The sequence below is a fragment of the Cherax quadricarinatus genome, chromosome 44 (genome assembly GCF_038502225.1).
Source record: "Cherax quadricarinatus isolate ZL_2023a chromosome 44, ASM3850222v1, whole genome shotgun sequence".
NCBI classification, from domain to species: Eukaryota; Metazoa; Arthropoda; class Malacostraca; order Decapoda; family Parastacidae; genus Cherax; species Cherax quadricarinatus.
The window spans coordinates 19,093,226-19,108,908 of record NC_091335.1 but is presented as its reverse complement, the minus strand read 5'-3'; the positions used below and the strand labels follow the sequence as shown (position 1 = coordinate 19,108,908).

General features: G+C 39.5%; 1 protein-coding gene across 15 annotated transcripts in view; it reads right to left on the bottom strand.

Annotated features, from left to right (window-relative positions):
- chb (chromosome bows) overlaps positions 1-15,683 on the bottom strand; it is a 788,037-nt gene that overhangs the window by 83,672 nt on the left and 688,682 nt on the right. For 12 of the 15 annotated variants that reach the window (XM_053789056.2, XM_053789064.2, XM_053789050.2 and 9 more), the window contains one exon: positions 9,928-10,094. In XM_053789056.2, the coding sequence (XP_053645031.1) occupies positions 9,928-10,094 (167 nt within the window). The remainder of the gene's footprint in view (positions 1-9,927; positions 10,095-15,683) is intronic. The other 3 variants (XM_053789065.2, XM_070094159.1, XM_070094161.1) reach the window with 1 other exon arrangement.

Here is a 15,683-nt window from a genome sequence, read left to right as displayed (position 1 = left end):
TGATCAACCAGGCTGTTACTGCAGGCTGCACATAAACCGACGTATGAACTACAGCTCGGTTGGTCAGGTACTGACTTGAGGTGCCTGTCCAGTGCCTTCTTGAAGACAGCCAGGGGTCTATTGGTAATTCCCCTTATGTATGCTGGGAGGCAGTTGAACAGTCTTGGGCACCTGACACTGTGTTGGCTCTTACTGTGTTGGCTCTTACTGTGTTGGCTCTTACTGTGTTGGCACTTACTGTGTTGACTTTTCATTGGGGGGATACTGCATCTCCTGCCAAGTCTTTTGCTTTTGTAGGGCGTGATTTTCAAGGATTTTCCATGTGTATCTTATCATGTATCTGTCTCGCCTGCATTCCAGGGAGTGCAAATCAAGGGACTTTACTGTTCTCAGTAATTCAGTGGCTTTATCATACTTATACATGCCATAAAAGTTCTCTGCATATTCTCCAGGTCTACAATTTCACCTGCCTTGAAAGGGGCTGTTAATGAACAGCAGTATTCCAGCCTAGAGAGAACAAGCAATTTGAAGAGAATCATCATGGACTTGGCATCCCTAATTTTGAGGGTTCTCATTATTCATCCTATCATTTTCCTGATCTTTGAAAATGAGATCCTCTGACATATCACTCCCAGGTAGTTCACATTAGTTTTTGTGCTCTATTGTTTTATGCTACGATGCAGTTTTAATTTACTCAAGTTTTCCATAGTGGAGTAATTGAAATTTGTCCTCTTTGGACTTCATACTGTTTTCTGTGGCCCATTTAAAGATTTGGTTCATGTCCTCTTGGAGACTTGTTGTGTCTTCAATGGATGACACCATGTAAATTCAGGTGTCATCTGCAAAGGAAGACATGATGCTGTGGCTTACATTTCTGTCTATGTCAGATATAAGGATGAGAAACAGGATGGGAGCAAGTATTGTACACTGTGGAACAGAGCTTTTTCACTGTAGCCGCCTCTGGCTTTACTTTGTTTACTATAATTCTGTGCTCTATTTGCTGGAAGCTATAGATCCATCTACCAACTTTTTTCGTTATTCCTTTATCACACATCTTGTGTGCTATTACACGATGGTCAGACTTGTCGAAGGCTTTCACAAAGTCTGTGTATACTACATCTGAATCTTGTTTGTCCTCCAGAGCATCCAAGATCATGTCATAGAAGTGATAAGATAAAAGGAAGAACATAAAAGGAATGGAGAATTAAGAAGTAATAACGATGAGGAAAAAGGAAGAATGAAAGAGAGGAAGTAAAGAATGAGGATGGCGTGAAGGGTACGGATGCAGCAGAGGATGAGGGAAGGAAAGAATAATGAAAAAGAGAAGAAAGAGGAGAATGAAAATAATGAGAAGGGAAAAGCAAAGAGGGGAGAGGACAAAGACGGAAAAAACATGAGTTAAACAGAGAGAAAAAAAAAGACAAGTAGAAAGAGAAATGGAAGACAAATAGGAAGGTATACCTGGAGGGTGTTCTGGGGGTCAATGCCCCTGCAGCCCAATCCAAGACCAAAGGAAGACAATGCAGGATGGAGAAGCCAAAAAAGAAGGGAGAAGACAAAGGACAGGAGAAGATAAAGAGGAAGTGCTTCATGAACACTGAAGAGGAAGTCCCAAACTTATGAATATGATGTTTTCCTAAAACTCATTTGTACCTCACAACCTAATTTTGTATTAACATATTATAATTGGAGATGTGTACCTGAGTACAGTAATAATATTTTGTGTATTCTTTAAATTGGTAAATTATGAAAGAAAAAAAACTTTGGCATTGTGCCATGGCCAGTCCCAAAATGTCGTGTAGCTCATGCTGGCATCTTAGTTTATGGTAAAACCAATCTCTACCAAACAAATATAAGCCTACTACACATGCATAAAAAGAACAAACACAAAAATACAAGGCACTTGATTAAAAAAAAAATGAAAAAATTAATGTTTGGAAAATAGTTTGTGTCTGAATGTTCCCTGTGTTCATATCTTCAAATCAACATTCATAAGACATTTATTGGCTGCCCACTTGTAAAGTGCAGCTGTTAAATTGGTGAGTCCTGTATGTAAGGGGAGGTTAAAAATAAGTTGCCCAAGTGATACTAAACAACAATCATAGTTAATTAAAACAAGAGTAAATGAAGAATACAAGTCATAATAGTAGGCTGCAACAATTCACAAACAACTCATGCTCAAAGAGGAAAATTTAGTGGAAGTTTCAATTCAGGATGTTCTGAAATGTTGTCTAAGTTTCCCATCTTTAAGTTTGGGTTATTTGTCAACAAAGTAATTATTCACTATTACTCAACGCAAGTTACAGATTATAAATATGTTTAAGATTTAATCATTGAAGTACTGAAATATAATTCATTTTTTCCCTTCAGCATTTAAGAGAGCAATCTGGTTTAGAAAGATACATAAGCAAACACTGATATATTTATTAGAAAACGTTTCGGTCCTGGGACCTTGATCAGAAGTGATCAAGGTCACAGGACCAAAACGTTTTCTAAGAAATATGACTTAGTGTTTGCTAACGTGTCTTTCTAAACCAACTTGTCAGTATTTATTACCAAGGTTTATACCAAGAGAGCAATTTACATTTGCACCAAATACTAGTCAAAGTTGACAATGACACAAACATACACAGTGGTTGCTCCAATAACCGTACAGCAATTAACCACATGCCATCACTGGCCAAATGTCCACACACAGGCTGGATAATAACAGGCACATCTGTTAACTGGCATGTAAGTAAGTAAGTAAGTAAGTAAGTAAGTAAGTAAAAAAAAAAAAAAAAAAAAAAGGGGGGGGGGGGAATGAAAAATAGCATATTCCTTAAACAAGACCACAATCATTTCACACCGGCTGCTCTGCGAAGACCTGCCCACTCTTCCCACCCTTTCAATAATGGGCTTAAACTCCCAGAGGCAGCATGCTCAATCACAGAAATATAGAGCAAGCCCAAAATTTTTTTCAAAATTTAGAGTACTAGTTGACATGGCGAAAAATTTTGATCTTGGCTTTCTAATTGAAAATTGTGATCTAGGCATAAATGCACTGCATAAATCCATCTCAACAAACAACTGAGCAGTAAAACTAGCCATTTATGATACAGGCTTTTAAGGGTTAATTCTCATCAAAAAATATTAATGTGTGGTATCTGTATAATTTATTATCACTACTATAAGGAAAAATACTTCAGAATCACACTATGGTCACCCCTGCACAAATAGCAACACACACAAAGCTCGTTTCAGGCTTAGTTAATTCATTTGTGAATTTCTCAAGTAAATGTGGTGCAGTGAGAAATTTGGTTTACATGATAAATTAGTGCAAGGCTGGGAATGAAACTAAGTCTTAGCAAGGAGGATACAAACAACAAATGTGCCACGAGAAAGGCTGCTCCCTTTTACATGTACAGATAATATATTAAAGTACAGTATCAGTAAATTGTCATTATACATGCATGTAACTTCTACATGTATAATATTTTATGCATCTCTGAGATGGATAATAACTGAATGTGGATGGACAACATGGAAAGTGTTTTGTTTACCATCATCCAGTCAGTGTGGTCAGATATGATGTTGCCTGGCAGATTATTTTGGAAAACCTTTTTTATTTAAAAAGTACAGTAAATGCTTGGCAGCAAACCACAGAATGTTGGGGATTGAACTTGCAGAAAGGGAGTCGTAAAACTCCAGTCCAGCGTGAAAGCCACTGGGCCACCTGGTTACAATAAGATTCATCAAGTACAGTGGACCCCCGCATAACGATGGCATCACATAGCGATTATTCCGCATACCGCTTACTTTAATCGCAAAATTTTTGCCGCGCATACCGATTAAAAACCCGCTCACCGATTTTCGTCCGAGACGCGTCCAATGTGCGCCCTCAGCCAGCCTCACATGTGCCGCCCGTGCCATTGTTTACCAGCCAGCCTCCGCGGTAACATCCAAGCATACACTCGGAATATTTCGTATTATTACAGTGTTTTCGGTGCTGTTTCTGGAAAATAAGTGACCATGGGCCCCAAGAAAACTTCTAGTGCCAACCGTACACCAATAAGGGTGAGAATTCCCATTGAAATGAAGAAAGAGATCATTGATAAGTATGAAAGTGGAGTGCGTATCGCCGACCTAGTCAAGTTGTACAAGAAACCCCAATCAACCATCGCTACTATTGTGGGCACCAGAAAGACAATCAAGGAAGCTGTTCTTGCCAAAGGTTTAACTGTGTTTTCGAAACAAAGATCGCAAGTGATGGAAGATGTTGAGAGACTCTTATTGGTGTGGATAAATGAAAAACAGGTAGGTAGTAGGTTGGTGTAGGTAGTAGGTTGGTAGACAGCAACCGCCCAGGGAGGTACTACCGTCCTGCCAAGTGAGTGTAAAACGAAAGCCTGTAATTGTTTTACATGATGGTAGGATTGCTGGTGTCTTTTGTCTGTCTCATAAATATGCAAGATTACAGGTAAGTCTTGCTACTTCTACTTACACTTAGGTCACACTACACATACATGTACAAGCATATATATACACACCCCTCTGGGTTTTCTTCTATTTTCTTTCTAATTCTTGTTCTTGTTTATTTCCTCTTATCTCCATGGGGAAGTGGAACAGAATTCTTCCTCTGTAAGCCATGCGTGTCGTAAGAGGCGACTAAAATGCCGGGAGCAAGGGGCTAGTAACCCCTTCTCCTGTATATATTACTAAATTTAAAAGGAGAAACTTCAGTTTTTTCTTTTGGGCCACCCCACCTCAGTGGGATACGGCTGGTACGTTGAAAGAAGAAGAAATGAAAAACAGCTAGCAGGAGATAGCGTCTCTCAAGCGATCATATGTGAAAAGGCTAGGAAGTTGCATAAGGATTTAATTAAAAAAATGCCTGCAACTAGTGATGATGTGAGTGAATTTAAGGCCAGCAAAGGTTGGTTTGAGAGATTTAAGAAGCGTAGTGGCATCCATAGTGTGATAAGGCATGGTGAGGCTGCCAGTTCGGACCACAAAGCGGCTGAAAAATATGTGCAGGAATTCAAGGAGTACATAGACAGTGAAGGACTGAAACCTGAACAAGTGTTTAATTGTGATGAAACAGGCCTGTTCTGGAAGAAAATGCCAAGCAGGACCTACATTACTCAGGAGGAAAAGGCACTCCCAGGACATAAGCCTATGAAAGACAGGCTTACTCTTCTCATGTGTGCCAATGCTACTGGTGATTGCAAAGTGAAGCCTTTATTAGTGTATCACTCTGAAACTCCCAGACCGTTCAGGCAAAAGAATGTCCTCAAGGATAATTTGTGTGTGCTGTGGAGGGCAAACAGTAAGGCATGGGTCACTAGGGAATTTTTCTATAACTGGTTACACCATGCATTTGCCCCCAATGTGAAAGATTACCTAACTGAAAAGAAATTAGAACTTAAGTGCCTCCTGGTGTTAGACAATGCCCCTGGTCATCCTACAGACGTGGCAGAGCGACTTTATGGGGACACGAGCTTCATTAAGGTGAAGTTTTTGCCTCCTAATACCACTCCTCTCCTGCAGCCCATGGACCAGCAGGTTATTTCCAACTTCAAGAAACTGTACACAAAAGCTCTGTTTGAAAGGTGCTTTGTAGTGACCTCAGAAACTCAACTGACTCTAAGAGAGTTTTGGAGAGATCACTTTAATATCCTCAATTGTGTAAACCTTATAGGTAAGGCTTGGGAGGGAGTGACTAAGAAGACCTTGAACTCTGCTTGGAAGAAACTGTGGCCAGAATGTGTAGACAAAAGGGATTTTGAAGGGTTTGAGGCTAACCCTGAGATGATTATGCCAGTTGAGGAATCCATTGCGGCATTGGGAAAGTCCTTGGGGTTGGAGGTTAGTGGGGAGGATGTGGAAGAGTTGGTGGAGGAGGACAATGAAGAACTAACCACTGATGAGCTGATAGATCAACTTCAAGAGCAAGAGGCCAGACCTGGGGAAACTGGTTCAGAGGAGGGGAGAGAGAAATTGAAGAAGTTGCCTACTACAAAGATTAAGGAAATCTGTGCAAAGTGGCTTGAAGTGCAAACCTTCATGGATGAAAATCACCCTCACACAGCTATTGCAAGCCGTGCTGGTGATTATTACACTGACAATGTTGTGAAACACTTTAGGCAAGTCATAAAGGAACGAGAGGTACAGGCCACTATGGACAGATATCTTGTGCGAAAGAAGTCCAGTGACTCTGAAGCTGGCTCTAGTGGCATTAAAAGAAGAAGGGAAGTAACCCCAGAAAAGGACTTGCTACCTCAAGTCCTAATGGAAGGGGATTCCCCTTCTAAACACTAACACTCTCTCTCCCCTCCTCCCATCCCATCAATCATCACCAGATCTTCAATAAAAGTAAGTGTCATGTAAGTGTGCATGCCTTTTTCAGTTTGTGTGTATTAAAATTAACATTTCATGTGGTAAAAAATTTTTTTTTTCATACTTTTGGGTGTCTTGCACGGATTAATTTTATTTCCATTATTTCTTATGGGGAAAATTCATTCACATAACGATTATTTCGCATAACAATTACCCCTCTTGCACGGATTAAAATCGTTAACCGGGGGTCCACTGTACATATATTTATACATCACAGGGAGGTTAGCATACTTGGAGTATACCTGAAGAGGGTTTCGGGAATCAACACCCCCGCGGCCTTGTCTATGACTAAGCCTCTGGTGAATGTCTACTGGTAATCCCCCTTATGTATGGTGCGAGGCAGTTGAACAGTCTTGGGCCCCCCCGACACTTATTGTGTTATCTTTTAGTGTATTCATGATGACCCTGCTTTTTACTGGGAGATTTTACATCTCCTGCTGTGTCTTTTCCTTTCGTAGGGAGTCATTTTCATGTTCAAATTTGGTACTAATCCCTCTAAAATTTTCCAAGTGTATATTATGTATCTTTTTCGTCTGCATTCCAAGGAATACAAATCAAGGGACTTCAACCATTCCCAGTAATTTAGGTGCTTTAGCATACATGTATGTGCCAATAAGGTTCTTTGTACATTCCCCAGGTCAGCAATTTTGCCTGCCTTGAAAGCGGCAGTTAGTGTACAGCAGTATTCCAGCCTAGAAAGAATAAGCAATTTGAAGAGAATCATCATGGGCTTGGCCTCCCTAGTTTTGAAGATTCTCATTATCCATCCTATCATTTTTCTAGTAGATGTGGTATTTACGTTATTGTGGTCTTTTAAAGTGAGATCCTCTGGCATTATCACTCCCAGGATTTTCACATTAGTTTTTCACTATTGTATGGTTGGAATTTGTTTTATACTCTGATAGAGTTTTAATTTCCTCACATTTTCCACATCAGAGTAACTGAAATTTTTCTTCATTGAACTTCACGTTGTTTTCTGCAGCCCACGTAAAGATTTGGTTGATGTCCACTTTGAATCTTGCAGTCTTCGACGGACGACACTGTCATGCAAATTCAGGTGTCATCCACAGGGAAAACACGGTGCTGTGGCTTACATCTCTGTCTATGTCAGATACGAGGATGAGGAACAGGATGGGGGCAAGTACTGTGCCTTGTGAAACAGAGCTTTTCACTGACATTGCCTCAGACTTTATTCTGTTTACTATTACTCTTTGTTTTCTATTTTTTATGCAGTTATAGATCCATCTACCAAAATGGGCCCCAATGTGACCACAAATGCAAGTTTTTACAATGGTTTGTTTGCAATTGTGTTGTTGCGATTTTGTGAGTAATAACGACAGCTTTGAGTAGACTTTTGCTAGAATTCTTCACAGCCACGTTGGTGCGAGATTCATGCGTAAAAACTTGCATGTGTAGTCACAGTGGGACCCATGCTAGCCTCCCTATGATGTATAAATATACCTAACTGGATGAATCTTCTTGTAGCCAGCTGGCCCAGTGGCTTACACGCTGGCCTGGAGTTTTACGACTCACTTGCCATGAGTTCAATCCCCACCAGTACCGTGGTTCGTTTGCAATTTTGTCATTATTATTTTGAGAGTAATGCTCAGCAACATCAACAAAGAGCACAAATAAATACAATAATAGTGTTTTTAAGAGATTTAAACATAATCCTTAAACTTGAAGAAAGTGGCACAGACTTATTTAGTCATTTTAGCCAGTTTATGCCCAGTCTACAAGTCAAAGCCCTAGTTTTTAGAAAGTTGGAAATTTTAACATTTATTTTTTTTAACATAGTGGCCATCTCGCACCGAGGCAAGGTGACCTGAAAAAGAAACATTTTCATCATCATTCACACTATCACTGTCTTGCCAGAGGCATGCAGATATGACAGTTTAGATGTCACTCTAAACTGCAAACATCCCAAACCCCATCTTTGAAGTGCAGGCATTGTACTTCCCACCTCCAGGACTCAAGTGTGGCTGCCCAGTTTCCCTGAATCCCTTCACAAAATATTACCCTGCTTACACTCCAATAGCTCGTCAAGTCCCAAGAACCCTTCATCTCCACTAACTCCTATCAAACATGCTCACACATGCCTGTTTTATGTCCAAGCCCCTTGCACACAAAACCTCCTTTACCACCTCCCTCCATTCTTTCCTAGGACGACCCCTACTCTGCCTTCCTTCTGCAACAGATTTATACACCCTCCAAGTCATTCTATTTTGTTCCATCCTCTCAAAATGTCCAACCTATCTCAACAACCCTTCCTCAGCTCTCTGAACACTTTTAGTGTTGGTACCATTGTACTCTCATACATTCTCTTCTTTTTCTGCCATTAACTTTTTTTCTTTCTAAAAGGTGCCTCAATACACAATCTCCCTTTATTCCCTCATCTATTCCACGGTTCACCTCATCTTTTATACACCCATCTGCTCATAAGTCCTCTCCAAAATATCTAAATACATCCACTTCCTCCATACTCCCTCCCTACAATCTGATATTCAATCTATCATTGCCTAGGCTACTTGTTACAATCATCACCTTGCTCTTTTCTATGCTCCCTTTAATTTCCTTCTTTTACATACCCTCTCAAATTTGTCCACCAATCACTGGAACTTGTCTTTAGAATCCCCAAGAGAACTGTCATCAGGAAATTGCAACTGTGATACCTTCCACTTTATATCAGATCTATCTTTTATGCCCTATAACTCTAGTATTCTCTCTGTTTTTTATATCCCCATCCATCAATATGTTGTTCAACAACCATGGTGATGTCACACATCCCTAAGTCCTACTACTGCTTTGACACAGCCCTTATTCCTCCTCCATACCTTAAAATAAGCCTCCCTTTCTGCATAAATACTTAAACCACTTTTAATACTGTAACCCACCTCCAATTTCATACATTTGCCACATCTTCTCCAACTATCTTATCAAATGCATTTTCTAAATCTACATAAATTAATTTTCAAAAATAATATTTACGACAATATTTCTTACAGATACTGCAGCTGAATAATATCACGTCTTTGAGCCTAACAAAAATCTGTTTTTTAATTAATACTTCATGGATTTCAAATAATTTCAATGCATTTAAAAATATTAAATAGTTTAAGAGCAGCATACTGTGCTGAGAGAAAAAGATGCTAAAATCAGTCTTAAATCTTAGCCAACACCAAAAACATCACTGCTGAGGATCCACCACTGCACACCATACATACTAAACCAAATATACTGAAACTGGTTATATGGTTATTTGTTGAAGATGTGGTAAATTTCTATTAACCAGACAACTTTGTATACAGATGAGATTCTGCTAAATATAATTTGGATAATTGAGCAACCACTGTAATATTATTTTAAAACATGATGCAAGTGAGCAGTGTGAACAGAGAACATTAAAAAAAATGCTCTAAATTAGACATGAAAAGCCATAAACTTGTACAATACATTGATGCAAAACCCACTGAAAGCCTGAAAGAAATACATTCATTTATACTATACATAATAGCAGCAGCAGTTATCACTTTTAAGTTGTTTACCTACATGTAGACACTTGTACCCTGGACTGGTACTCACAAGGACTCCTCCCGGTGGCAGACTAACTAGAGCATCTGCTAACGCACTCTCTGCTTCACGACTCTGCTGTAAAATCTTCTGAGCCATCACTTGTCTTGATTTCCCTGGTACCTGGGGAGGCATTTCAGATGCACCTGAAAAAATACAAGTCCTGATATTATTACCACAGCTGATATCCCTTTATTATAGTTTTAACCCTCTAATTGTCCAAACGTAGATCTAAGTTCGCTCACAAAGTGCTCTGAACGTAGATATATGATTTTTTTACATTCTTTCTTAAGGAGAAAATCAAGGTTGGAGCGCTACGCGTGCAAACGTAGATCTATGTTTGGACAGTTTAAGGGTTAAAAGGCTTATGAACCAAGTTGTAATAGGCTTTATAGGTATACAGGTCACTAGCAGCAACAGCCTGGTTGACCAGACAGTCAAGAAAGTCTAGCCTCAGGCCAGGTTGCTTGGGTACAACCGTTAAATGTAGTAACGGATATACTGAAGTTATACAGGTCCTCCATCACAAATCCGGCATCACTGGGACCTGTAGTGTGCCGGATTACTGAGTCTGCCAGATTACAGAGTGGTTAGGTTAGAATACACTTGATAAAATGAACCAACTTGACTTACACAGTTCATTGAACATCGGCAAAAATCGAACATTTCTGCTACTTTGAGCTCAATTTCAAGGTACTTTTCATCATGAAAGCAATCAAAATCATGTCTATTTCTGTAATATATCTTCCATTCTATCAAATGAGTCCAAAAAAATGAGAATACAACCATAAAAGCCATATGAAAATATACTACAAAGAGGCAGCTAATGGCCGAGAAGTTAACTCCCATATTTATCGTCCATCTTTCTTATTTTTGTTGTACGTTAAGAAGCATCTTTCCATCATACATTGCCCAAGTTTCAATGAGAGAGCCCAACAAACAACCAAGAAAAAAAAATATTTCCCAAAAATCATATATGGCAAGCCCAAGCCAGGTACTGGAAATAAGTCACTTTGTCTGACTTTTCTGGGTTATCCTAGGTTCTCTATACATACACTGCTATGCATGATAATCTATGTAACTGTATTTGTGTATACCTGAATTATTATTATTCTTATTATCACACTGGCCGATTCCCACCAAGGCAGGGTAGCCCGAAAAAGAAAAACTTTCACCATCATTCACTCCATCACTGTCTTGCCAGAAGGGTGCTTTACACTAGTTTTTAAACTGCAACATTAACACCCCTCCTTCAGAGTACAGGCACTGTACTTCCCATCTCCAGGACTCAAGTCCGGCCTGCTGGTTTCGCTGAACCCCTTCATAAATGTTACTTTGCTCACACTCCAACAACACATCAAGTATTAAAAACCATTTGTCTCCATTCACTCCTATCAAACACGCTCACGCATGCCTACTGGAAGTCCAAGCCCCTCGCACACAAAACCTCCTTTACCCCCTCCCTCCAACCTTTCCTAGGCCGACCCCTACCCCGCCTTCCTTCCACTACAGACTGATACACTCTTGAAGTCACTCTGTTTCGCTCCATTCTCTCTACATGTCCGAACCACCTCAACAACCCTTCCTCAGCCCTCTGGACAACAGTTTTGGTAATCCCGCACCTCCTCCTAACTTCCAAACTACGAATTCTCTGCATTATATTCACACCACACATTGCCCTCAGACATGACATCTCCACTGCCTCCAGCCTTCTCCTCGCTGCAACATTCATCACCCATGCTTCACACCCATATAAGAGCGTTGGTAAAACTATACTCTCATACATTCCCCTCTTTGCCTCCAAGGACAAAGTTCTTTGTCTCCACAGACTCCTAAGTGCACCACTCACCCTTTTCCCCCTCATCAATTCTATGATTCACCTCATCTTTCATAGACCCATCCGCTGACACGTCCACTCCCAAATATCTGAATACATTCACCTCCCTCCCTCCAATCTGATATCCAATCTTTCATCACCTAATCTTTTTATCCTCATAACCTTACTCTTTCCTGTATTCACTTTTAATTTTCTTCTTTTGCACACCCTACCAAATTCATCCACCAATCTCTGCAACTTCTCTTCAGAATCTCCCAAGAGCACAGTGTCATCAGCAAAGAGCAACTGTGACAACTCCCACTTTATGTGTGATTCTTTATCTTTTAACTGCATGCCTCTTGCCAAGACCCTCGCATTTACTTCTCTTACAACCCCATCTATAAATATATTAAACAACCAAAGTGACATCACACATCCTTGTCTAAAGCCTACTTTTACTGGGAAATAATTTCCCTCTTTCCTACATACTCTAACTTGAGCCTCACTATCCTCGTAAAAACTCTTCACTGCTTTCAGTAACCTACCTCCTACACCATACACCTGCAACATCTGCCACATTGCCCCCCTATCCACCCTGTCATACGCCTTTTACAAATCCATATGTGCCACAAAGACCTCTAAATATCTAAATACTGATCACTTATATGTTTCACTGTAAACACCTGGTCCACACACCCCCTACCTTTCCTAAAGCATCCTTGTTCATCTGCTATCCTATTCTCGGTCTTACTCTTAATTCTTTCAATAATAACTCTACCATACACTTTACCAGGTATACTCAACAGACTTATCCCCCTATAATTTTTGCACTTTACCTGAATAAACTTACTTATTTACTTACTTCTAGTCTGTCGACTGAGTACAAGAAACCTCCCAGTCACTTATTTCAAATACCCAATAAAGTGGTCAGAAATTGGCAATTTGGACGATTTCACACAAATTTCAACAGATGCCAATTTCAAAATAGGATCCAGAATAAACAATGCAGACATTCCTGGCACTAAAATAACAGTTTCTTTGTTCATTAGTCACGGCTACATGCCCCTCTTATATCACTCTTGCTTTTCATTTGGAAGTTTTATTCACAAAAAAAATAGAAGATTTACTGTTATGCAGACTGCTGCATTATTGTAATAATTGTATAAATAATGTCAAGCCATTCTTCACTCCGTACTGGACTGGCAGGCGGACAGGTATTGGACGGTGACGTCATTTGTTTACTCTTGAGCTTCGCTAAATAGAACATTTTCGCTACTGTGAGCACAATTTCAAGGTACTTTTCGTCATGAAAGCAATCAAAATCATATCTATTTCTTTAATATATCTTTCATTCTATCAAATGAGACCGAAAAAATGAGACTATAACCATAACAACCATACAAAAATATACCGATAAGCAACCGCTAATGGCTGAGAAGTGAACTCCACTATTTATTGTCTGATTTCTTTCATTTTTAGTGTACGTGAAGAAGTATCTTTCCATCATACATTGCCCAAGTTTGAATAAGATAACCCAACAAACAACTGAGAAAATAATAATAATAATAATAATAATAATAATAATAATAATAATAATAATAATAATACTTTATAAAACTGGGATGCTTGAATGTGTGTGGATGTAGTGCAGATGACAAGAAACAGATGATTGCTGATGTTATGAATGAAAAGAAGTTGGATGTCCTGGCCCTAAGTGAAACAAAGCTGAAGGGGGTAGGGGAGTTTCGGTGGGGGGAAATAAATGGGATTAAATCTGGAGTATCTGAGAGAGTTAGAGCGAAGGAAGGGGTAGCAGTAATGTTGAATGATCAGTTATGGAAGGAGAAAAGAGAATATCAATGTGTAAATTCAAAGATTATGTGGATTAAAGTAAAGGTTGGATGTGAAAAGTGGGTCATAATAAGCGTGTATGCACATGGAGAAGAGAGGAATGTAGAGGAGAGAGAGAGATTTTGGGAGATGTTAAGTGAATGTATAGGAACCTTTGAACCAAGTGAGAGTAATTGTGGTAGGGGATCTGAATGCTAAAGTAGGAGAAACTTTTAGAGAGGGTGTGGTAGGTAAGTTTGGGGTGCCAGGTGTAAATGATAATGGGAGCCCTTTGATTGAACTTTGTATAGAAAGGGGTTTAGTTATAGGTAATACATATTTTAAGAAAAAGGGGATAAATAAGTATAAAAGATATGATGGAGGGCAAAATGACAGTAGTTTGTTGGATTATGTATTGGTAGATAAAAGACTGTTGAGTAGACTTCAGGATGTACATATTTATAGAGGGGCCACAGATATATCAGATCACTTTCTAGTTGTAGCTACACTGAGAGTAAAAGGTAGATGGGATACAAGGAGAATAGAAGCATCAGAGAGGAGAGAGGTGAAGGTTTATAAACTAAAAGAGGAGGCAGTTAGGGTAAGATATAAACAGCTATTGGAGGATAGATGGGCTAATGAGAGCATAGGCAATGGGGTCGAAGAGGTATGGGGTAGGTTTAAAAATGTAGTGTTAGAGTGTTCAGCAGAAGTTTGTGGTTACAGCAAAGTGGGTGCGGGAGGGAAGAGGAGCGATTGGTGGAATGATGTAAAGAGAGTAGTAAGGGAGAAAAAGTTAGCATATGAGAAGTTTTTACAAAGTAGAAGTGATGCAAGGAGGGAAGAGTATATGGAGAAAAAGAGAAAGGTTAAGAGAGTGGTGAAGCAATGTAAAAAGAGAGCAAATGAGAGAGTGGGTGAGCTGTTATCAACAAATTTTGTTGAAAATAAGAAAAAGTTTTGGAGTGAGATTAACAAGTTAAGGAAGCCTAGAGAACAAATGGATTTGTCAGTTAAAAATAGGAGAGGAGAGTTATTAAATGGAGAGTTAGAGGTATTGGGAAGATGGAGAAAATATTTCGAAGAATTGTTAAATGTTGATGAAAATATGGAATCTGTGATTTCGTGTATAGGGCAAGGAGGAATAACATCTTGTAGGAGTGAGGAAGAGCCAGTTGTGAGTGTGGGGGAAGTTCGTGAGGCAGTAGGTAAAATGAGAGGGGGGTAAGGCAGCCGGGATTGATGGGATAAAGATAGAAATGTTAAAAGCAGGTGGGGATATAGTTTTGGAGTGGTTGGTGCAATTATTTAATAAATGTATGGAAGAGGGTAAGGTACCTAGGGATTGGCAGAGAGCATGCATAGTTCCTTTGTATAAAGGCAAAGGGGACAAAAGAGAGTGCAAAAATTATAGGGGGTAAGTCTGTTGAGTATACCTGGTAAAGTGTATGGTAGAGTTATTATTGAAAGAATTAAGAGTAAGACGGAGAATAGGATAGCAGATTAACAAGGAGGCTTTAGGAAAGGTAGGGGGTGTGGACCAGGTGTTTACAGTGAAACATATAAGGGAACAGTATTTAGTTAAGGCTAAAGAGGTTTTTGTGGCATTTATGGATTTGGAAAAGGCGTATGACAGGGTGGATAGGGGGGCAATGTGGCAGATGTTGCAGGTGTATGGTGTAGGAGGTAGGTTACTGAAAGCAGTGAAGAGTTTTTACGAGGATAGTGAGGCTCAAGTTAGAGTATGTAGGAAACAGGGAGATTATTTCCCAGTAAAAGTAGGCCTTAGACAAGGATGTGTGATGTCTCCGTGGTTGTTTAATATATTTATAGATGGGGTTGTAAGAGAAGTAAATGCGAGGGTCTTGGCAAGAGGCGTGGAGTTAAAAGATAAAGAATCACACAAAGTGGGAGTTGTCACAGTTGCTCTTTGCTGATGATACTGTGCTCTTGGGAGATTCTGAAGAGAAGTTGCAGAGGTTGGTGGATGAATTTGGTAGGGTATGCAAAAGAAGAAAATTAAAAGTGAATACAGGAAAGAGTAAGGTTATGAGGATAACAAAAAGATTAGGTGATGAAAGATTGGATA